Here is a 25,516-nt window from a genome sequence, read left to right on the forward strand (position 1 = left end):
TGATAACGGGAGAAAAAGGGAGTGAAATTGATTGCTACTTTCCGCGAGTTCGTAAGTTACGCGATCGGAGCATTTTGTCCCTGCATGTTTTCGCATGAAGCTCCGAGATTATCTGTTATAGACTAATAACTGTACAACAGGCTGGCATTAGTGACAATGTTCAATTCACCGCGTTATAGTTCAGGCCCTCAATTTCATGAATGAACGTCTGAGTAAGTGAGTGAGTGAGTGAATGAATAAGGAATGAATGAATGAATGAATGAATCTATTAACGTTATAAAGGGTGCAATTAGATTAATTAAAGTCCATACAGTTTGATGTTCATAAATTCCGGCCTTTAGTCTTTCCTTTCAGGTAGGTGATTCATGGGTTCATTTGTGTTCCAGCACATCAGCATGGACCTTGTTCTCTTGCATTTTTATCCACTTCGCAGCACTTTCTTCTGTCTTTTTTAATGTTTTTTGCACTAAATACAATGAAGCTGCTGCAAGTTTCCATTACATTTATTCCACAGAACAACACATTTGAATCTCCAGTAAAACAGGCATCTGTGAAGCCCTCTCAGCCATTTTGTGTGCTGGCGTGAAACAAAGCGCGTGATTGGCCAACTGGCAGACAACTCAATGTCAAACGTGCATTGATTGGAATATTAAAATCTCGACATATTGTTCGTTCTTCTCTAATTTAATTAAGTTGTGCATGTGTTGTTCATATCGAGTTTTAGGGGTTTGAAACACGTTAATATTTTTACACAATATGTGAACATATCATGTTGTTTTGAAAGCTCCTCGGCTCACAGGCTATTCTCTGTACGGTAACTATGGCAACGATGTCTTTGAGCATCTGGGCTTGTGTGGGTGATAAGCCAGTTTAGTTTTGAAGTATTGGGGGGGGGGGGGGGGGTATGTTATCCATTAAAAACGTGCGCTTAAACACGACGGAATGAAATGAGAAGCGCATACTTAGAAAGAAAAGCGAAATCTCTGACGAAGTGGAAAAGACGTGGGCGGTCCTGCGGCCCCCAATAGCCCCCAATGGGGGGGGGGGGGGGCCTCACACACACTAACCACCCCCACACACAGAGTTGGAAAAGTGCATAAAGACCGTTCCCTACCTGTAGCCCCCAGGGGAGATTTGGTCGTTGAAGTCTGGTCCCTGCCGTCTTAAAATAGTGTATCTTGAAGTCGTCGAAGTCGGGTCCGTCTCGGCAACGTGTGGGGGGGGTGGTGGGGGGGTTTGCGGTGCGGCATCACACACACGAAGCTTCGACACACACAGAGCCTTAAAAGTGTAAATGCCCGACCTCTTTTCCGTTTTTCTCTAATTTAATTAAGATGTGCAGGTGGTGTTCTTATCGAGGTTCAGGGGTGAAAATATTTTCACACACACAATATGGGAACATCTCATGTTGTTTTGAAGGCTCCTCGGCCCTCATCTGACTCTCTGTACTGTCACTATGGCAACGATGTCTATGAGCACTGGGCATTGTGACATCACACGATGGAACGTTCACCATTGGCTGGGGCTCCTGCTTTGGCATATGTAAATGGCTCCATTCCGATTGGGCATCTGTGAGCATTGGGCATTGTGACATCACACGATGGAATGTTCAGCAGGGGCTGGTGCTGGTGAGGCTTGTGTGGGTGAGAAGCCAGTTTAGTTTTGAGATTTTTGGGGGGGGGGGGGGGGGGGGTGGGTAAGGTTTTGATTTAAAACGTGCGCTTAAACACGACGGAATGGAATGAGAAGCGCATACTTAGAAAGAAAAGCGAAATCTCTTCCGAAGTCGAAAAGACGCGGGCGGTACTGCGTCCGGTTTCGGAGTTGCGGAGAATCACAGGGAGCGCGCCAGCAAAGGGAGTGGGCCAGGGTGCCGGACGGACGGAGTTCCGTTTTGGAATCTGGGGCGAGAGTTTTATATATTATATGATGAGCAATGCAAAAGCCAAGGCAACAACCTGACTTAGTACTGAAACCCTACAATCCAGACTAGCTTCTGCATAGTTTGTTTCCATTACATGAAAAATGGCTCAGATTTGTTCTGTTACAAAACACCTGGACAATGCAACACAATGCATTCTCAATTAGAAGGAAAGTATTTTCTCACCAGGAACATGTTCACCTAGTTTAGAGACACAAGAATCTGCAGATGCTGGAGTCTTGACCAAAAAAACAAATGTGCTCGGTGAACTGAGTGGATCATGCAGCATCTGTGGAGAGAAATGGTCAGACGATGAGGGTCGGGACCCTTCTACAAACTGATGGTGTGGAGAAGGAAAAGCTAGTAAAGAACTGCAGGGGTCAGGCAATATCTGGCAAGTGATAGGTGGATACAGGTAAGGAGGGGTAATTGGCGGATGGGTGATTTGGTGTATCTCTACTTTCTGATGATGGTGATTTACTGTCAGAGAGAAGGCAGGTACGGGATACTGAGTTGGATGATCAGCCATGATCATATTGAATGGCGGTGCAGGCTCGAAGGGCCGAATGGCCTACTCCTGCACCTAATTTCTATGTTTCTATGTTTCTACTGCTCCCTTCTCAAGAGCATTTGTGAATAGGAAATACTAAGCCCGGTTCAAAACCCACATACACAACAAAAAAATAAAGAAGTAGATTTTGCAAGGATATGCTCACAGTTACACATTGAACTGTTAGCAATTATCCACGTAATTTTCATGAGGTTATGGATTTTTATGCAGTTTTATGCCTGAAATATATAATGGTCCAAAAATGCTAGTTACTCTTAAAGTCCTTCGGCCCAACTTGCCCACACCGGCCAACATGTCCCAGCAACACTAGTCCTAGCTGCCAGCAATTGGTCTAAACCTGTCCTATACATATGTGTACCTGTCTGTTTCTTAAATGTTGGGATAGTTCCTTCTTCAACTACCTCTTCTGACAGCTTGTTCCATACATGCACCACCCTTTGTGTGAAAAATTTACCCCTCAGATTCTTATTAAATCTTTTCCTCTTCATCTTAAACCCATGTCCTCTCGTTCTCGATTCACCTGGGCAAGCGAATCTGTGCATCTAGCTGATCTATTCATCCCATGATCTTAAACACCTCTATAAAATCATCCCCCCTTCCTCCTGCGCTCCAAGGAATAGAGTCGCAGCCTACTCAACCGCTGCTTATAGCTCCGACATTCTAGTCCTGGCAGCATCTTTGTAAATCTTTTATTTACCCTTTCCAGCTTGACAACATATTTCCTATAACACGGTGCCCAGAAATGAACACAATATTCTAAATGGGACTTCAGCAACATCATATACAACTGCAACATGACCTCCAACTTCTATACTCAATACTGGCTGATGAAGGCCAATCTGCCAAAAAGCCTTTTTGACCACCTGATCTGCCTATAACTCCATCTTCAGGGAACTATGCAGCTGCACTCCTAGATCCCTCTGCTCTACAACACTAACCAGAATCCTACCATTCATTGTGTAGGTCCTGCCCATGTTAGACTTCCCAAAATACAACACCTCACATTTTCCTGCATAAAATTCCATCAACCATTCTCCTCAGCCTACTTGGCCAATTGATCAAGATCATGTTGCAATTTTTTACAACCATCATCACTAACTGCACAACCACCCACTTTTGCATTATCAGCAAACTTGCAAATCTTGCTGTGTATGTTCTCATCCAAATTATTGATATCGCTGATGTAGCTCTTCAACAGTGATTGGATACAAAACTGTTAAAATTCTCCATGCTGGGGGATCTGGTAAAGAACTTGTCACTTTGCAGTCAGTTGACATTGACAGTAAGTGTGGATTTACCACAAATGGCTTTGGTAATCTCTAGCAGTTCAACAGTGGCTGGAAATGCTGGTCCTGACTACAGCTGCTGACTGTACAGAATTTGTACTTTCTCCCCGTGACCTCATGGGTTTTTTCTGGGTGCTCCGGTTTCCTCCCACACTACAAAGGCAAACAGATTTGTAAGTTAATTGGCTTTGGTTAAAATTGTAAATTATCCCCAGTGTGTAGGTTACTGCCAGTGTATGAGAATGGTTGGTCGGCGCAGACTCAGTGGACCGAAGGATCTGTTTCAACATTGTCTTAACTAAACTAAAGAGATTTGCTTGGCTTTTAATTATATTTGCAATGTTAATATGCATTTCACTTTGTGGAAATAATTTAAAATGGAAAATTTATAAATCAGGAATAAGGTTGAGAATATTAATGCAAACCCAACTGTAACAAATAACTTAAAAAAATTCAAGTCTGTGTGCAATTCTAAAATTCTCAGCATCACACAACGCTTTTTATTCTTTTATACAGGTTGTTATGCAAAATGCCCAGGAAGTGCTCCCTATTTGGATGAAAATATATTGAAGTGCGTCAACGTACCAGATTGCACATGTTACTACCATGGAGAAATATTACAGCCAGGCGAAAGAAGAAGTTGTGACTGTAAAGAATGGTAATGTATCCATCACAAAATGTTTTAATGTTTCCCAATTTTTACCTGATATCTATATACCTGTAAAAGTCTCATCTTGTATGTGTGTGTGTTGTATGTATGTTTTGTATCTTCCTCAAAACGCTGAAAAATTTACATATTCTGATGCACATTTTCCCCCTTCATGTCGTAATCAGGCTCACTTAAGATTTGCTAACTTTAACAAGATTTTTACTGTTAAAATCCTTCCTGCCAGCTTCCAACAAACTTCGATACAAATTTGCAATACATGAACACTCTGTGCTTCCACCAACTTTTCACCTGAATGGGATATCACTGCACTCCACCCGACATTTGCAACAATGTTGCCATCATAGCTCCTGGCAGGACATGAGGGGGAGGGCCAATTCGTATTGCAATTGGGGAAGTGCAATTGGAATTTTTTTTAAAGCCCAGTGCTGGAGGAGGCAGGGGAGTGCTGCAATCTTACGTTCGGCAATGTGTTGAATTTGGGGACCACACGTTCCGTGGGGGCTACGGGTTTGTGGTGCAATATTGCGTTGAGGAACGGGTTGCTTTGGGGGACCAGGCTTCCCATGTGACAGGGACCCAATGGGTCCCAGTTGGTCTACTGTGATATAAAAGTCAGATTTTCAGTTGAATACAGGTAAAGGGGTTTCTTTAGATTTTGTTGAACTGTACATACTATTTTATTTAATTAAACTTAGGATCATGTAAGTTAAGGGGAATACAGTTTTGGCCAACCCTTGCACAGTAAAATAAAAATAAATAATAATTGTGTGCTGCTGCCCATCCACACTCCTACCACTGCAACCACAATAGCGACACAACATTTTGTAAAGTAAGAGACTACAAGCCAGTTAGCTTAACAACTTTCAGGCAAACTCCAAGAAACTGTTGATAAATGCATTTTAGCAGAGCACTCTGAGAATCAACTTTTTTGATTGTGATGATGCTCTGAAGCATTCAAAAATGTCACAGATCTCATGTTCTGCTGCTTAATATTAAACTGTCAAACAGGAGACTTAGGAGTCAGAAAAGAAAAACAACTAAAATATATAAACATGCACAATAAATAATAAATGTAGCTGACAGGATAAGACATATGTGCTAAGGTGGGCCATGTTGGCCTCAGAAGACTGTACTAATGGTTGTTTTTTGATCCACAAGGTAGAGTTATTATCAAACAGCAGGGAAATGGGTCCTTCAGCATATTGTGATTACACTGACCATCAAAAATTCATTTCCACTAATTCAATTTTGTTTTTCCTTTTATTGTCATTAATTCTCCCTCCAACTCATTTACACAAAGGGTACTTTAATATTCTCCCAACCAGCAAGGGCTTGTCATGTGGAGGAATCCCAAGCAGTCACTAGGAGCATCCAAGGTCAGGATTGAACACTGCTCTCTGGAAGCATGATGCAGGGGTGTTTTCCATTGCCCCTCAACTGCCCTTTCATTTACTCTGTTCAACAGGCCCAACCATTCTTTATATATGTTCTACTCTTATTATTCTTCTCAAGTGTATCACCTAATATTTGTCTGGATTAGTAAGTTTGTAGATGACACTGAAGTGGGTGGTATTATATACAGTGAAGATGGTTATCAAAAATTACAGCAGGATCTCGATCTGTTGTTTAAGTGGGCAGGGGAATAGTTAATGGTGTTTAATGCAGGTAAAGGTGAGATGTTATATTTTTGGAAGTCTAACCATGGATCTTCAGTGGTTTGCAGGGCTCTGGGGAGTGTGGTAGGGCAGAGTGATCTAGGAGTGCAGGTACATAGTTCCTTGAAAGTGGCGTCACAGGTAGATAAGGTGGTCAAGAAGTATTTTAGCACTTTGGCCTTCATCAGTCACGGTATTGAGTATGTTATGGATGTTATGTTGCAGCTGTAAAAGGCGATGGTGAGGCCACAGTTGGAGTATTGTGTTCAGTTTTGGTCACCCTGCTATAGGAAAGATGTTGCTCAGCTGGAAAGAGTGCAGAGAAAATTTACGAGGATGTTGCCGGGAATTGAGGGCCTGACCTATAGAGAGAGGTTAGGCAGGCTAAGACTGGATTCTTTGGAGTTCAGGAGGACAAGGAGTGATATTTTAAAGATGTTTAAGATCATGAGGAGAATAGATAGGGTAGATGCACAGAGTCGTTTACCCAGAGTAGGGGAATCAAGAACCAGATGATCTAGGTATAAGGTGATAGGGCAACAATTTAGTAGGAATCTGAGGGGCAGTGTTTTCCACACAGAGGGTGGTGAGTATATGGAATGAACTGCCAGAGGAAGTGGTTTAGACATAAACAATAACAACATTTATCAGACATTTGGACAGTCTGCATGGTTAGGAAAGGCTTAGAAGGATATGAGTCATATGTGGGCAGGTGGGACTAGTGTAGACGTGGCACCTTGGTCAGTATGGGCAAGCTGAACCAAATTGGCCTGTTTCCATGCTGTATGACCTATGACTATGATTAACTTCCATCACTGTTGTTCTAACTATCTAATTAACATCAATATTATCATGTAGTCTAAGATCAATTTAAATTGGTCTCCCATCAATTGCAAAAACAGCTCCAACCATCATTCTCTGCTTCCAGTTTGGATCAAAGTTACCAATTTGCTTTGGGTCACATGAGCTCTTATGTTTAGGATCAGTCTCCTGTGTGTTTCTTTGTTTAAAGATATCCATGAAATCTATGTCAATTGCAGTGCACTCAATAATACACTTAATTACATGTGCAAAAAATTCACTCAAATTAGTCAGACTGAATCTCCTTAAAACATTGACCTTTACCCTTACCTGCCTTTCAACCCTGACTAACCCCATTCCTTGAAATCTTCAATAATAACTTCCATACCACAGATTTTACACTAACAGCCAGCAAAAAAAATAAGAATCATCCAATAACCTCCTTCCTTGGATTATCTCCCTTTATGCTCTGAGGATTTATCCAGAAAAATCTCACTAAAGTACCTAATATTTTTTAATAGTAACTTTTTCCAATGTTTCACCATCCCACTTCCTAAATTCTCCAACAATTCTACTTTTGCTTGGTGAATTCAGATGGGAAGTATTACTTTAAGATCAGCCCTCATCCTGTGGCTCAATGCCCAAATTGCTTTTGAGATTGTTTCTGGCTGTTAGCTTGGATAGTAGCCATAAGGCCTCTGAGTTATTGACCTCTACTTCTGAATGTGGCTTTCTACCATAGATCACCATTTCAAAATCCACCAGGGGTTTATCACTGATAAGCAACTAATGTTCAATACCGAGTACTTCATGTGTTATTCAGGGCACTGTCTGAAGTAGCAAAATGGAGGGGTTCAATAAAAAGCATTTTCTATTTTTCTAATCCGATTACGTAGCAAATCTAATTGACTTGACTTGTACATAAATTACTTGTATGTCCTTGTTAATGAACATTAGTAATTGCATTTAGACTGGGAGTAGTGTATATTGAGGGGTTTTGTGACACTGACACAGTGTTTTGCTATTTTTTGCAGCGAGTGTGTCAACGGAACGGTTACATGTGAAGGTAAGCAATTTTATTTTACAGACCCACACAATGAAGGTGACCTTAAGAATAGTAATTTTCATCAGCTCATTAAAATCTGCCAACTTTATTTTCAAATCAAATTTTGAAACTTAAAATCATATTGTTTCATGAGAAAGGCCATAAGGAATAGGAATAGAATTAGGCCTTTCGGCCCATCAAGACTGCTCCGCCATTCAATCATGGCTGATCTATCTCTGCCTTTAAAATATCCACTGACTTGGCATCTACAGCCTTCTGTGGCAAATAATTCCACAGATTCACCACCCTCTGACTAAAGAAACTCCTCCGCATCTCCTTTCTAAAAGAACATTGTTTAATTCTGAGGCTATGACCTCTAGTTTCCACTAGTAGGAGTACTAGTGGAAACATCCTCTCCACATCCACCCTATCCAAGCCTTTCACTATTCTGTATGTTTCAATGAGGTCCCCCCTCATTTGTGTAAACTCCAGAGAGTACAGGCCCAGTGCTGACAAACACTCATCATAGGTTAACCTATTCATTCATAGGATCATTCTTGTAATCCTCCTCTGGACCCTCACCGGAGCCAGCACATCCTTCCTCAGATATGGTGTCCAAAATTGCTCACAATATTCCAAATGCGGCCTTACCATCGCCTTATAGAGCCCCAACATTGCATTGTTTAAGAAAGAACTGCAGTCACTAGAAAAATCGAAGGTAGACAAAAATGCTGGAGAAACTCAGCCATCTGAAGAGACATTGCAAACATTGTGAAGGAATGTGTGGCCATAAATAAAGTATGCAAATGCTTTTCACTTAAATATTTGCATTGTTTCTGTTTCTTGTTCTGCAGATGTTCCATGCACCACACCTGCAAATGGTGAGTGATGTTTTTTAATACATATTATGTTAAACAGGTCTTTATGAAGAGGATTCTTAGGACTTTGAGGATTATCAGACTTCAATGTAATCAAATTCATGTGGAAAAATAAAAAAATATATGATGGTTAAATATTTTCATTTCATTGAATGTTTTCATGTTTGAAGCAATTTTTTCACAAGTAAATACCACGTCCCCTTTCGCTTTACATGAAAATATCTATCAGGGAAAATTAGATTTACAGATATTATTTTCCATTATTGGTCACGGTTTTAATGACAGCAGCAAAGGAAAAGTTTTCCCATTCATCTTCTCAATAAATAATCACAGGTGTTCATCAGCTTTTAAGTGCACTAATCCTCCACTTTCATTATTGTGAACCCACCAGAAGGATCAATTGCATCCATGGATATAGCATGAAATAAAATAGATTATAGAAAACTCCGAGACACGGAGAGCTAAACAATGTATGTGCAGACATTTGATGATGTTGTCAAATTAATTCTACAGTAACAGGAAGCTGTAGGTGCCACATTTATTTTACCGCAAAATCTGGTTAATATCAGTATAGTTGTAACCTAGATTACGAAAAAAGAAAATGTGACATGGGACTTCAGCAGATATTTTCTTAGTGTCATCTACACCAGGGATATTTTATAGAATTGGCACTGCTATATTTTTCCAATTTTCTACCCCAATTTTCTATTACAACTTCTCCATTTCCTGTATTCATGATAAAAGTCCTAGGCTTAGGTATGTTGCAAAACCTACCTTCAGCGGGGCTGCAGATCTGACCCAGCCCGTGTGCGCGATTTTGGCGCCGTTGACAGGGGGGCGGGTTTAAAACGCGATTTTCCCTAGGTTATTCAAATCGAGGTTGTTCAGCCTACTTAGTTGCTTACGAAAAATCGCTGGGAGATTCTTTCGCTGGAGCTATTTTTAAAATATATTGGTTAATTTAGTTGTTATAGTAAGTTAAAAATTATCCTCTAAACCCGCGACCGCCGACAACGGGATAGATCTCATACAGCTGACAACGGAAGGTAGGTTGTTTATTTTTACATTAAAAAGGGCTTCTTAAGATCCCTTTATACAAAGTTTAATGTTGTGAGTAGCTAATTTGGGGGCCTATTAAATCCCGCAGTATTTTTCTGGGCATTTGGGGTACAAATCTACCGCAATGGGAACGTTCTAAACCAGCGCGTTCCACAGAGTTCCAAAGGATCCCACTCGAAAGCTGATTTAAATGGCAATTAATTTACAGCAATTGAACACTAAATTCCTTCCTTTTGGCCTATAAATTAATGTAAATGAGATTTTAAAATCATGTTTTATTCTGAATTCTTTGTGAATGTTCTTTGGACACTTAGGCTATTTAAAAATGTTAATCTTTCCTTAAGAAATAGATAGATGTTTAGATCTAGTAATTGAAGTTTGGAATTAGCTACAATTGGGTAACTAACTAATTATATGCTTTAATTTCAGGTCATCCAAGTAAGATTGTTTCATATTTGTTTCAGAATGCTTCAATCTATAATAACTGAACATTTATTTTAGTTCTCTTAATTTTTAAGAATGTTATGGCCATTTCACTGTCCTCGATCACAGATTTTGTGTTAAGTCAATGGAAAATCAATAGGGAACAAGATGCTAATTTCCGAGTATGAAAATGGCCATAACCTTTTTAATACTGAAGATATGAAAGTGAATTAGGTGTCAAATTAAACCTATTTTTGTGCTTTATCTGATGGGATAAATTGCAGACTTGATTTTTAAAATCTCAAAATGTTGTAACATTGCTACTAGGCTTGCATCTACAATTCAACGGGAATCGTTTATGGACTGACTGCTGATACTGTACAATTCTGGATGAATTATTTTGGTTGCCTGCTTAGTGACGGTGAAGGCGAGATAGGAGAATTCTAATGGAAAATGGTGGCAAGGGATTTGTAACTCTCATAAGGGAAAGTCCCAAAATTACAAACTTGGATCCATGCGATAGTTTCAGGCAAACCAGATTAGATAATAGATTGCACAAATGGTTTAAAAATCAAAGAATAAATTGGACAGAATCTATAACATAATAGTGTAAAATTTAGTAAAAATACAGCACATCGGTAATCACTTAGCAAGAACTGGGATAATTGGATACATGGGTACTGCAAGTACCATTTGTGGTTCAAAATTATGAACATGCACAAACTCATATTTTTAAGACAAATCTTACTTGATATCATATTGATGAGGTGACAAGCACCTCATGTGTTGAAGCTTCAGCAGACTTTGATTTAATACAGAATTCAATGTTTCCATGCTGCCATTTTATGTCCGAATATCATACTCACTAGACAATAGATGCAGGAGTAGGCCATTCGGCCCTTCGAATGCGCACCGCCATTCAATATGATCATGGCTAATTATCCACAATCAGTACCCCGTTCCAGATGCTTTTTGAATATTGTAATTGTATATCTGCCTTTACCACTTCTCCTGTCAGTTTGTTCCAGATAATCACCCCACCGTCTGTGAAAAATATACCCCACTAATCTCCTATAATTTTTCCCCCTCTCATCTTAAACCTGTTGCCTCTAATTCTAGATTCTCCTGCTCAGGGAAAAAAAGCCACTGACTATGCTAACTATACCCCTTAACATATTTTTGAACATTTATGAGGTTCCCACTTGGCCTCCTATATTCCACTGAGAATAAAACCAGTCTATCCGATCTCTTCTTAGAATTACAGCCCTCAATTCCAGCAACCATTGGGGTAAATTCTGCTGCTTTCTCTTTCTAACTACCACAGTGTGGTGACCAGAGCTGTACACACGTGCCATCTAATCAATGCTTGGTACATCTGTTGTATAATGTCCCAACTCTCATATCCAATTCCTCAGCCTATGAAAGCAAGAATACCAAATATTATCTTCACCACTTATGTCACCACTTTCAGGAGCGTTGATTGTGAAACACAACAGATTTTTCATTCCATAGAATGTTTGACAAAATCATTTATGGATGATGATTAATTGTGTTTGTTTGTATTCTTTCCCTTTGTTCTTCGTCTAATAAATTGAAAAAGTGCTTCTGAAACAAACATTTGCTGCTGCTTTTCTAACTGTGCATGTGTTCATTTATATTTTTTCTTTTGATGCATTAATTACCAAATAGTTGACGCTCATTACACCTGAACGTCATTTATAAATAACCGTCTACGGTTTCAGTCATCACTGCTGGGTATCAATCAACTACAATCTTTCCGTTTTCCACCACCACCCCTGGCAATGTGTTCCAGACTCCCACCACCCTCTGTGCAAAAGAAAAACTTGCCCCACACATCTCAATTCTTTTTCCCCCACTTCCTCCCACACCTTATAGCTATGCTTTCATGTGTTGGACATTTCCATTCTGGGGAAAAAAATTCTGAATTTGTATTCTATCTACGCCTCTCATAATTTTATAAACAGTACTTCTATCAAGTCTCTCCTCACCGGCTGTAGTTCCAGAGAACCTTTGGATGATGTTACTGAGAAACGCATGGTTGTGTGAATCTGATTTTAAAATGCTCATCAACTTATCTACAAAATATTACCAGCATTTGACTGTAATTTAACACTTGGATCTTGCATGGATGGCAATACACAATTGACATTTACTATTTGAATCGTTGACAGATTTTACCTAAAAATTGCCACTTTGTATATTCTGCTGGTTAATATCCATTTTCACTTTTCCGATCAAAGGAAATGGATTTAGCATTAGTAACCAATAATTTCCTATTGACACTTAGGAATAAAATAACTAATCAATGCATCCCCATCAACACTACTGGATTACTGTTGATTACAAATTCTTCATTTTTGAATGTTTTTCGCTTTCTTACAACAGTGACAGAAAGTACTTCAACAACTACACCTATTTCCACTTCATCAACTGGTAAGTGATGGATTCATTCAGCAGAAATGGAAAACGTTTGTGTGGTTAAAAATAAAAGCACATATAAATTTCAGAGATGAGTCAACAATTTTTATGGCCAATAGACTCGGGTTGAAATTTTACTTGAGTGGTGTGTAGTAATTTACACTGTAGCTTACTGATTTTGATTATTCTTTGAAAAGGCAAAGTTCTCCCATTAGATCCACGATTGGCTCCCATCCAACCAAATGCAGTTTCTTAAGAGCAGTGAGACAAATTAGCTTGAATTTATAGCTCCAGCTATTGTAACTGTAATAATTATTTTTTCACATCTGTGAAACAACTAAGGACTTCACCATGTTCTGAGATGTGGGATGTTAAGGAGGTGTGCAGCAGTTTTCAATGTTTTTCTTTGTTCCCCAGCAGTGACAACTACAACAAGTGGAACAACAACTGCATCCACGGCAAAGTCGACAACAGGTAGGATGTGACAGATCAATCGAACTATCAACTGATAACACATTGTCCCCACAGCGATGAATGCTGTGGTGGATGTTTGTGTTAAATTTTTATTGTGTTTTTGTGTGTTCTTTCTCATTGTACCGCTGATGGCAAATTCATTTCACTTGCACTTTATGTGCAATGTGACGAATAAAACCGTATTGTATTGTATTGTATTAGACCATTTGACATTTGAAACCATGGTACTGTTGAATAACAACACAGCAGCTAATCCCTCTCTTCTGCCTATTCCATACGGCACTGCCCTTTTCATTATTTTAAAGATTTGGAAAAAGTAAGCACTCACTGCTGGTTATTATCATTTTTTGTTCTCTCCACATTCAGTACATGTACATAAGTAATACAAAAGCAGATCATTTCCAGACATGACTATTGAAATCTAGGGAGTGTCAGTTTGGATCAGAATTTGCTTGTTAAGATCGAGATAAGGAGTTTCATCTCTTAAGCGGTTATGAATCATCCATGTACTCCACATCACAAAGCTGAATTTTTCTTCTTCTTTTCCCAGCTACAACTGCAAACTTACTAATCAACCCATGTACATTGAATAATATAGAAATGGACAAGATATTTCCCTATATCACATAATTTGAAGCAAGTGAGCATTGATTTGGATCAGAGTTTGCCTGTTACAGATCGAGATAAGAAGAAGTTTCACCTCTAAAGGGGTTATCAATCATCAGTGTACTCGACATTAGAAAGCTGTAGCGGCTGAATTTTTATTTTTATTTTCCCAGGTACAACTACATCAACAACACATCACCCTCCTCCCAGTACCACATCTGGTAAGTGAAGTATTTGTTCAAAAGTATTTGTTCAAATACATGTTTCACTAGAAATGCAAGCACATGTCAATCCTTATTTAGAATATTCAACTTTGGAATTTTTGCGAAAGTAGTACTCTGAGGCTGATATATTATAAATCGACAAATAGAACAGTAGAGCACAGGACCATACGCTTCAGTCCACCGTATTTGTGCCGAACATGAAGGACTTTCCATTTAAAAAAAGTTAAACATCTTAATAAGGTAATCTCCATTACATTCTCCCCACTCATATTAGAGCTATTCCCTCTAGCCTTTGACATTTCTACCCTGGGAATAACACTCTACCCTATTTATGCCTCATGTATTTCAATATCCAACTATCAGGTGTCCCCTCAACTTCTGAAATTCTCGAGAAAACAATCCAATTTTGTCCGACCGACTAATACCTAATATTCTCAATTAAGCAGCATTTTGTCAACCTGTTCCTTACACTCTCCAATGCCTTCAAATCTTTTTGCATATGGAGACCAAAACTGTACGCAATACTTCATATGCGGCCTAACCAAAGTTCTATAAAGTTGTAACAGCAAATCCTGACTTTTCCGGAACTCTGCCAATATTGGTGTGATCAGAAAACTTACTAATCAATCCATCTACATTAACTTCCCAGGCTTTTTGATTTGTATCGCAAACTGCAAAACTTCCAGCATCAATCCTTGCTCGTTTCAATGTTACACTTTCATAAGAAGAGGTGCAACTGATGGTTTGCTCCATGTTATAACCTTGCTATGTTGTATTTGTGAACTGCACTTTAATCATTACTTTTGGTATCCTCTCCACCATGTCTTGTTCAAGTGACTCTTTCTGATTAGTAGCAAATGGAGATAGTATTTTGGCGAGACGAGCAGGTTGAGTAAAACAAATCTTTATTTGTAAACGACAAACAAAAAGAAATATAGGAAAACTGCGTGCTGGGTCAGCCAAATATTTTAAAGCTCCTGTTACCTGGATGGAGCTCGATCAACTGAGAAACCAAAAGCCTGCGAAAACACATCCGCGATCACGTGATGGAGCCAGCTAATAGCGAGGTTCACTTTGCCTCAAGCCACCACTAGGTTCCGCTACAGTATACAGCATTTTTTAATACATTCCCTTCTTATCCAGCAGAGCCAACTACAACCAAAGTAACAACAACTCCCTCCACCAGTTCCACAATTGGTGAGTTTTTATTTCAGTAGAATCAACAAGTAATTACAAAAGCAAACGATGAGAGTATTTGACTCAAATACATTAACATAAACTTGCATTTCAAGTTGCATCTGAAAAGTAGACAAAAAAATCAATGACCATATTGTCTAGTAAGGTCAATAAAGTTTTGAAAAATATCACATGAGTAAACGAAAGTTGAAATTCTTACTTTTGTTTTCCCAGTTACAACTACATCAACAGAACATCCCCCTCCTCCCAGTTCCACACCTGGTAAGTGAAGTATTTAATAATAATAATAATAATAATAATAATAATAAACTTTATTACAGACTCAAGGTCCAGACAAGGGGCAACATTACATTAAAAATGCATTGCATATCAAATATCATAAATATATATAAAATCATGGTATATCACATAAAAACATCATAATTTATATTTAACAAAAACTCACAATACTTAAGTTAAAAATCCAGATTAAAAGATGATCAATGTCCTACAACGAGACAACGATACCAGTGTCTCCACAACTGGGATTCGTAGCGTGTAGTGCTAACCCTTATGTTTGTCAAGGCCACAATAAGCACATTTTTAGAGTCATTTATCCTGCAAATGAATTTATACATGTGGTGTCTTAGGATAGCTTCTAAAGTACTGACTCCTGCAGCCACAAACATATTACTGACACTACACCATCTAGGTTGCCTTAGCAGTGTTCTCATGGCATCATTATATGCCACCTTTAGTCTCTGCATACTTGTCTTTAAATAGTCCGACCACAGGTGCTCAGTGTAGACGGGTGTGCAGTATGCTCTAAATAGCGACATCTTCACCACATCTGCACACGCACCAAATTTACGCAAGAGGATATTTGCCTGTACATACAGCATGCGTCGTTGCCTATAAATATCCTCATTATCTGTCATTTGTTCTGTAATAATATGCCCTAGATATTTCATCTTATTGCAGACACTAAGATTGTTGTCAGACAATTTAAAAACAGGATATTTTAGGCCTTTATCCTCTTTGGTTCTACAGACCATAACAGCACTCTTACTAGCATTATATTTAATGTCATGTTCCACACCATACACGGAACATATAGTAAGGAGCTGCTGGAGACCAGCGCTAGATGGACTAAAGACCACAAGATCATCTGCATACATAATATGGTTCACTAAAATATTACCAATCACGCACCCAGTGTTACAGGCTTTCAATTGTTTAGACAGATCATCAATATATAGATTAAAAAGGACTGGGGACAAAATCCCCCCTTGTCTAACACCATTGCTAACCCCAAATGGGGCTGAGACCCTATTGCCCCATTTTATTTGCATAGTCTGGTGGGCATACCAGTAGGCCAGAATTCTAACAATGTATTCAGGCACCCCTCTTTGACTCATTTTACCAAACAGCTTTTATGTGATTAACACGGTCAAAGGCTTTGGAAGCATCAATAAAGCACATAAGGATTGAAGAGTTTTTGCCTCTATATTTGTTTACAATCTCCTTTAGGGCATATATGCATAAGTCAGTGCCATGTTTAGCTTTAAAGCCAAACTGGTTATCTGTGGAGTTAACAAACTCATTTATTCTATCCAGCAGAACTCTTTCTAAGACTTTTGACAATATGCCGGCTAAAGCTATGGGCCTGTAATTATTTAGGCTGCCTACTTTATCAGCTTTGTCCTTAATGACCGGCACTAACAGGACAGATAACATTGAGTCTGGTAACAAGCCATGAATCATAAAGCCAGTAAAACAAATAGCTAGGAGAGGAGCTATCCTCATACTCGCATACTTAAGATGTTCTGCAGAGATATGATCCAAGCCACTTGTTTTGTTGTTGGACAGCTTGTTCATGGCATGATACACCTCATGTGACATAATCACCATCGAGTCATTACTCTCAATATTTTTCACCCTATACAAGTCACCTTGGACACAGTTGAATAAAGTGCTATAATGTTGTCGCCATAACTCCGCGATATTAGCTGTTCCGGAGATTCCATCTACAGTACATGGTAGAGATGTATTGCAACTGCTAAGAGCTCTCACTTCCTTCCAAAAATCTGTAGCATTGTTACTTAGCAGCTTCTTAGCCATGGAATCAGCCCTCATAGCTTGCTCATTTTTACAGATGAAGCGAACAGCGTACTTATACCTTGCATTAGTGAGCTTCTTGTGCTCAAACACAGGCCCCTGTCTGGGTCTACCTGCCATAGCCCATGATTTGGTGGCTTTACGGGCTTCAGTATGATACTCAGCTACACACTTATTCCAGCCAGGTCTGATGTTATGTGTCTTATTTTTATGCTTGCAGTAGGGCTTACTGCCTACATATTAGGCGCTTACTATATCATTATACATGGAGCAGATATCTCTCCTTTGCTTCATATCTTTACAATTAACATTGCTACATATTATTGCATCTTTAGGTAGATGAATATTGCTTAAGGATTTATCTGTATGGGCATAATAGGCTAGGATGTCTTCCTTTGTAAGCGCAGACCAGTCCAGTTTTTCTGTATTAAAGCTATTTCTATCTCTGGATACCACAGGTATGTGTTCAACATTTATTGTCATAGCAACAGGTATATGATCAGTCATTGCTGCCCCGTACAGAATGCTCATACACCCCAATGAGGCATGTGCATCAGCTGTACTAATACAGTGGTCCAGCCATGATGTGGTGTGCCAGTCCTCACTAATATAAGTGTAACTATCTGTAGGTAAAAGCACTTTGCTTGACAATATTAAATTATTATCTTGACAGAACTGAGCCATATGATTGGCAAATAATGAGTTCCTATCTGAGATATCTGCATTCATATCCCCAATGACATATACATATATTCATCCTCATTCTGATGGCATTCATAGGGTGTATATATATATTCAGGATAACAAATTTCTTGTTGTTGTGAGTAAAGTGTATGGCAATGCACCAGTCAACATCAAGCCGAATCACATTTACTGATGAGTCAAGCTTCTTGTTCCATAGAATAGCCACACCACCTGGTATCCTACCTCTGACTATTCCCATGCCAAGGTCAGTTGTAGACTCCCCAGCCCCATGAAAGTTGTCATTGAGAGAAGTGAGTGTGTCCAAGTCTTGCTTCGCTAAGAATGTCTCTTGCATACATAGTGTCACAGTTCTCCAGGAGGTTGTCAACAACATCACTCTTGACTCAACCAAAATTATTTCTGAAATATTGGTCAAAACCTTGGTGCATAAATGCTCCAAAATAAGGCACAGAATGCACCAGCGAGCATCTAAAATGCAAGAGCATCCAGGGCCCTTAAGCGGGTTCTACGTGCACTTATTTCACATAAACATTTTGCACCACCCTTTTTGAAAAGCTTCGTAAGGGCCTGGTGTATGTTATTTTGGACACTGTCATAGGCCTTTCTTACATATGCTGTCACAACGCACCAGTCTCTAAACAACAGTTCAGTAATTTTCCTTGCCTTTCATTTCTGAATAATATTGTTTTAAGCTGATAACTCGACAGTAGCACTGGCAATAAATAAAAAGCGCAGCTTTCCAGCCCTTATCTCATTGGCCATGCACAGCAGCACATCGGTGTCAATCTGGTGGACTCTTCCATCTTATCAACCTATGAAAACAAGAATACCAAATATTATCTTCACCACCTATGTCACCACTTTCAGGAGCGTTGATTGTGAAACACAACAGATTCTTTATTCCATAGAATGTTTGACAAAATCATTTATGTATGATGATTAATTGTGTTTGTTTGTATTCTTTCCCTTTGTTCTTTGTCTAATAAATTGATAAAATGCTTCTGAAACAAACATTTGCTGCTGCGTTTCTAACTGTGCATGTGTTCATTTATATTTTTTCTTTTGATGCAATAATTACCAAATAGTTGACGCTCATTACACCTGAACGTCATTTATAAATAACCGTCTAGGGTGTCAGTCATCACTGCTGGGTATCAATCAACTACAATCTTTCCATTTTCCACCACCACCCCTGGCAATGTGTTCCAGACTCCCACCACCCTCTGTGCAAAAGAAAAACTTGCCCCACACATCTCAATTATTTTTCCCCCACTTCCCCCCACACCTTATAGCTATGCTTTCATGTGTTGGTCATTTCCACACTGTAGATTGGTTGATGCATGCAACCAATCATATAGAGGTTACCATCACTAACCCTGCCTTGCTGTATCATTTATATTAACACCTACTTCCTATGCTACGCAGTTCGGTAGCAGACAGGATGCAGTGACTACTGTCATGCTGTTAAGTCTGTATGTGGATTAAAGATTATCTTAAATTATGTGTTGTGTAGATGTCATATTTACACACACTGGGAAAAAAAGTTCTGAATTTGTATTGTATCTACGCCTCTCATAATTTTATAAACAGTACTTCTATCAAGTCTCTCCTCACCGGCTGAAGTTCCAGAGAACCTTTGGATGATGTTACTGAGATGGTTGTGTGAATCTGATTTCAAAATGCTCATCAACTTATCTACAAAATATTACCAGCATTTGATTGTAATTTAATACTTGGATCTTGCATGGATGGCAATACACAACTGACATTTTCTATTTGAATCTTTGACAGATTTCACATAAAAATTGCCACTTTTTCCATTTTCACTTTTCCGATCAAAGGAAATGGATTTAGCATTAGTAACCAATAATTTCCTATTTACGCATAGGTATAAAATAACTAATCAATGCATCCCCATCAACACTACTGGATTACTGTTGATTACAAATTCTTCAGTTTTGAATGTTTTTCTCTTTCTTACAACAGTGACAGAAAGTACAACAACAACTACACCTATTTCCACTTCATCAACTGGTAAGTGATGGATTCATTCAGCAGAAATGGAAAACGTTTGTGTGGTTAAAAATAAAAGCACATATAAATTTCAGAGATGAGTCAACAATTTTTATGGCCAATAGACTCGGGTTGAAATTTTACGTGAGTGGTGTGTAGTAATTTACACTGTAGCTTACTGATTTTGATTATTCTTTGAAAAGGCAAAGTTCCCCCATTAGATCCACGAGTGGCTCCCAGCCAACCAAATGCAGTTTCTTAAAAGCAGTGAGACAAATTAGCTTGAATTTTTTCGCTCCAGCTATTGTAACTGTAATAATTATTTTTTCACTTTTTCTACGATTTATCTGTGAAACAACTAAGGACTTCAACATGTTCTGAGATGTGGGATGTTAAGGAGGTGTGCAACAGTTTTCAATGTTTTTCTTTGTTCCCCAGCAGTGACAACTACAACAAGTGGAACAACAACTGCATCCACGACAAAGTCGACAACAGGTAGGAGGTGACAGATCAATCGAATTATCAACTGATAACACATTAGACCGTGTGGCATTTGAAACCATGGCACTGTTGTATAACAACACAGCAGCTAATCCCTCTCTTCTGCCTATTCCATACGGCACTGGCATTTTCATTATTTTAAAGATTTGGAAAAAGTAAGAACTCACTGCTAGTTATTATCATTTTTTGTTCTCTCCACATTCAGTACACCTACATAAGTAATACAAAAGCAGATCATTTCCAGACATGACTATTGAAATCTAGGGAGTGTCGGTTTGGATCAGAGTTTGCCTGTTAAGATTGAGATAAAGAGTTTCATCTCTTAAGGGGTTATGAATCATCCATGTACTCTACATCACAAAGCTGTGGCAGTTGAATCTTTCTTCTTCTTTTCCCAGTTACAACTGCAAACTTACTAATCAACCCATGTACATTGAATAATATTGAAATGGACAAGATATTTCCCTATATCACATAATTTGAAGCAAGTGAGCATTGATTTGGATCAGAGTTTGCCTGTTACAGGTCGAGATAAGAAGAAGTTTCACCTCTAAAGGGGTTATCAATCATCAGTGTACTTGACATCAGAAAGCTGTAGCGCAGAATTTTTATTTTCCCAGATACAACTACATCAACAACACATCACCCTCCTCCCAGTACCACATCTGGTAAGTGAAGTATTTGTTCAAAAGTATTTGTTCAAATACATGTCTCACTAGAAATACAAGCACATGTCAATCCTTATTTAGAATATTCAACGTTGGAATTTTTGCGAAAGTAGTACTCTGAGGCTGATATATTATAAATCAACAAATAGCGCAGTAGAGCACAGGACCAGACGCTTCAGTCCACCGTATCTGTGCCGAACATGAAGCACTTTCCATTTTAAAAAAAGTTAAAAATCTTAATAAGGTAATCTCCATTACATTCTCCCCACCCATATTAGAGATATTCCCTCTAGCCTTTGGCATTTCTACCCTGGGAATAACACTCTACCCTATTTATGCCTCATGTATTTCTATACCCAACTATCAGGTGTCCCCTCAACCCCTGAAATTCTCGAGAAAACAATCCAATTTTGTCCGACCGTCTAATACCTAATATTCTCAATTAAGCAGCATTCTGTCAACATGTTCCTTACACTCTCCAATGTCTTCAAATCTTTTTGCATGTGGAGACCAAAACTGTACGCAATACTTCATAAGCGGCCTAACCAAAGTTCTATAAAGTTGTAACAGCAAATCCTGACTTTTCCGGAACTCTGCCAATATTAGTGTGATCAGCAAACTTACTAATCAATCCATCTACATTAACTTCCCAGGCTTTTTGAATTGTATCGCAAACTGCAAAACTTCCAGCATCAATCCTTGCTCGTTTCAAAGTTGCACTCTGCATTTACAAAACAGATGAAATCTATGCACAGATTACAACACCATGTTCACTGTACTCTATGCATCTCTTCAGTGATCTATTATTATGTCAGAATAATTTTATAAGAAGAGGTGCAACTGATGGTTTGCTCCATGTTATAACCTTGCTATGTTGTATTTGTGGACTGCACTTTAATCATTACTTTTGGTATCCTCTCCACCATGTCTTGTTCAAGTGACTCTTTCTGATTAGGGGCAAATGGAGATAGTATTTTGGCGAGACGAGCAGGTTGAGTAAAACAAATCTTTATCTGCGAAAACACATCCGCGATCACGTGATGGAGCCAGCTAATAGCGAGGGATCACTTTGCCTCAAGCCACCACTAGGTTCCGCTACAGTATACAGCATTTTTTAATACTTTCCCTTGTTATCCAACTACAACCAAAGTAACAACAACTCCCTTTACCAGTTCCACAATTGGTGAGTTTTTATTTCAGTAGAATCAACAAGTAATTACAAAAGCAAATGATGAGATTATTTGACTCAAATATATTAACATAAACTTGCATTTCAAGTTGCATCTGAAAAGTAGACAAAAAAAATCAATGACCATATTGTCTAGTAAGGTTAATAAAGTTTTGAAAAATATCACATGAGTAAAGAGAGTTTATTTTACCAATGTTGAAATTCTTACTTTTGTTTTCCCAGTTACAACTACATCAACAGAACATCCCCCTCCTCCCAGTTCCACACCTGGTAAGTGCAGTATTTGTTCAAATGACATCAGAAATGCATGTTCTACTAGAAATGCAAGCACATATCAATCCTTATTTAGTATTTTCAATGTTGCACCTTCTGCGAAAGTAGTACTCTTAGGCTGACATATTATAAATCGACAAATACAACAGTACAGCACAGGACCACAGTCCACAGTATCTCCAGTCCACAGTATCTGTGCCGAACATTTTATATAAAATGTTAAAAATCTTAATACGGTAATCTCAATTCCATTTTCCACCCACTCACCTTAAAGCTGTGCCCTCTAGGGTTTGACATTTCTATCCTGGAAATAACACTCTACCCTATTTATGCATCTCATATTTCCAGACGCAACCATCAGGTGCTCCCTCAACTTCTGATCTTCTTGAGAAAACAATCCAATATTACCAACCGAACAACAAATATCTTACATTAGGCAGCATTCTGGTAAACCTGTCCTTTACACTCTCCAAAGCCTTCAAATGCTTCCTGTGTGCGGAGACAAAAACTGCACGCAATACTTCAAATGTGGCCTAATCAAAGAACAACAACACTGTAACATGACTTCCAAACTCTTCCAGAACTACAAAGAAAAACAAGGACAACTTCAATTCTTGATTTAAAAAAATGTATACAACAATGATCCCAATCATCCCATTCCAACCACTCATTACTCTTGACTCAACCAAAATTATTTCTGAAATATTGGTCAAAAAGTTGGTGCAAAAATGCTCCAAAATAAGGCTCAGAATGCACCAGCGAGCATCTAAAACCCCAGAGCTTCCAGGGCCCTTAAGCGGGCGCTACGTGCACTTATTTCACGTAAAATGTCAGTAATTCTGCCATGCCACCCCCCTTTTTGAAAAGCTTCGTAAGGGCCTGGTGTATGTTATTTTTCACACTGTCATAGGCCTTTCTTACATATGCTGTCACAGCGCACTGTAGTCTCTAAACAACAGTTCAGTAATTTTCCTTGCCTTTCATTTCAGAATAATATTGTTTTAAGCTGATAACTCGACACTAGCAATAGCAATAAATAAAAAGCGCAGCTTTCCAGCCCTTATCTCATTGGCCATGCTCAGCAGCACATCGGTATCAATCTGGTGGACTCTTCCATCTTATCAAACTATGAAAACAAGAATACCAAATATTAACTTCACCACCTTTGTCACCACTTTCAGCAGCGTTGATTGTGAAACACAACAGATTTTTTATACCATAGAATGCTTGACAAAATCATTTATGGATGATGATTAATTGTGTTTGTTTGTATTCTTTCCCTTTGTTCTTTGTCTAATAAATTGAAAAAGTGCTTCTGAAACAAACATTTGCTGCTGCGTTTCTAACTGTGCATGTGTTCAATTATATTTTTTCTTTTGATGCATTAATTACCAAATAGTTGACTCTCATTACACCTGAACGTCATTTATAAATAACCGTCTAGGGTGTCAGTCATCACTGCTGGGTATCAATCAACTACAATCTTTCCATTTTCCACCACCACCCCTGGCAATGTGTTCCAGACTCCCACCACCCTCTGTGCAAAAGAAAAACTTGCCCCACCCATCTCAATTATTTTTCCCCCACTTCTCCCCACACCTTATAGCTATGCTTTCTTGTGTTGGTCATTTCCACACTGTAGATTGGTTGATGCATGCATGATGCATATATAGGTTACCATCACTAACCCTACCTTGCTGTATCATTTATATTAACACCTACTTCCTATGCTACACAGTTCGATAGCAGACAGGATGCAGTGACTACTATCATGCTGTTAAGTCTGTATGTGGATTAAAGATTATCTTAAATTACGTGTTGTGTAGATGTCATATTTACACACACTGGGAAAAAAAGTTCTGAATTTGTATTCTATCTACGCCTCTCATAATTTTATAAACAGTACTTCTATCAAATCTCTCCTCACCGGCTGAAGTTCCAGAGAACCTTTGGATGATGTTACTGAGATGGTTGTGTGAATCTGATTTCAAAATGCTCATCAACTTATCTACAAAATATTACCAGCATTTGATTGTAATTTAATACTTGGATCTTGCATGGATGGCAATACACAACTGACATTTTCTATTTGAATCTTTGACAGATTTCACATAAAAATTGCCACTTTGTATATTGTGCAGGTTAATATTCTTCCATTTTCACTTTTCCGATCAAAGGAAATGGATTTAGCATTAGTGACCAATAATTTCCTATTTACGCTTAGGTATAAAATAACTAATCAATGCATCCCCATCAACACTACTGGATTACTGTTGATTACAAATTCTTCAATTTTGAATGTTTTTCTCTTTCTTACAACAGTGACAGAAAGTACAACAACAACTACACCCATTTCTACTTCATCAACTGGTAAGTGATGGATTCATTCAGCAGAAATGGAAAACGTTTGTGTGGTTAAAAATAAAAGCACATATAAATTTCAGAGATGAGTCAACAATTTTTATGGCCAATAGACTAGGGTTGAAATTTTATGTGAGTGGTGTGTAGTAATTTGCACTGTAGCTTACTGATTTTGATTATTCTTTGAAAAGGCAAAGTTCTCCCATTAGATCCATGAGTGGCTCCCAGCCAACCAAATGCAGTTTCTTAAAAGCAGTGAGACAAATTAGCTTGAATTTTTTCGCTCCAGCTATTGTAACTGTAATTAATATTTTTTCACTTTTTCTATGATTTATCTGTGAAACAACTAAGGACTTCAACATGTTCTGAGATGTGGGATGTTAAGGAGGTGTGCAACAGTTTTCAATGTTTTTCTTTGTTCCCCAGCAGTGACAACTACAACAAGTGGAACAACAACTGC

The 25,516-nt window shown here is 38.6% G+C and overlaps 1 protein-coding gene across 1 annotated transcript in view; it reads left to right on the forward strand.

Annotated features, from left to right (window-relative positions):
• Positions 1 to 25,516, forward strand: part of LOC116984979 (mucin-2-like) — a 221,466-nt gene that overhangs the window by 46,852 nt on the left and 149,098 nt on the right. Inside the window, exons 25-33 of the mRNA XM_033039340.1 lie at positions 4,295 to 4,436; positions 7,939 to 7,970; positions 8,804 to 8,830; positions 12,716 to 12,763; positions 13,169 to 13,222; positions 14,002 to 14,049; positions 15,199 to 15,249; positions 15,463 to 15,510; positions 21,186 to 21,233. Coding sequence (XP_032895231.1) covers positions 4,295 to 4,436; positions 7,939 to 7,970; positions 8,804 to 8,830; positions 12,716 to 12,763; positions 13,169 to 13,222; positions 14,002 to 14,049; positions 15,199 to 15,249; positions 15,463 to 15,510; positions 21,186 to 21,233 — 498 coding nt within the window. The remainder of the gene's footprint in view (positions 1 to 4,294; positions 4,437 to 7,938; positions 7,971 to 8,803; positions 8,831 to 12,715; positions 12,764 to 13,168; positions 13,223 to 14,001; positions 14,050 to 15,198; positions 15,250 to 15,462; positions 15,511 to 21,185; positions 21,234 to 25,516) is intronic.

This window comes from Amblyraja radiata, chromosome 21 (genome assembly GCF_010909765.2).
Source record: "Amblyraja radiata isolate CabotCenter1 chromosome 21, sAmbRad1.1.pri, whole genome shotgun sequence".
NCBI lineage: Eukaryota > Metazoa > Chordata > Chondrichthyes > Rajiformes > Rajidae > Amblyraja > Amblyraja radiata.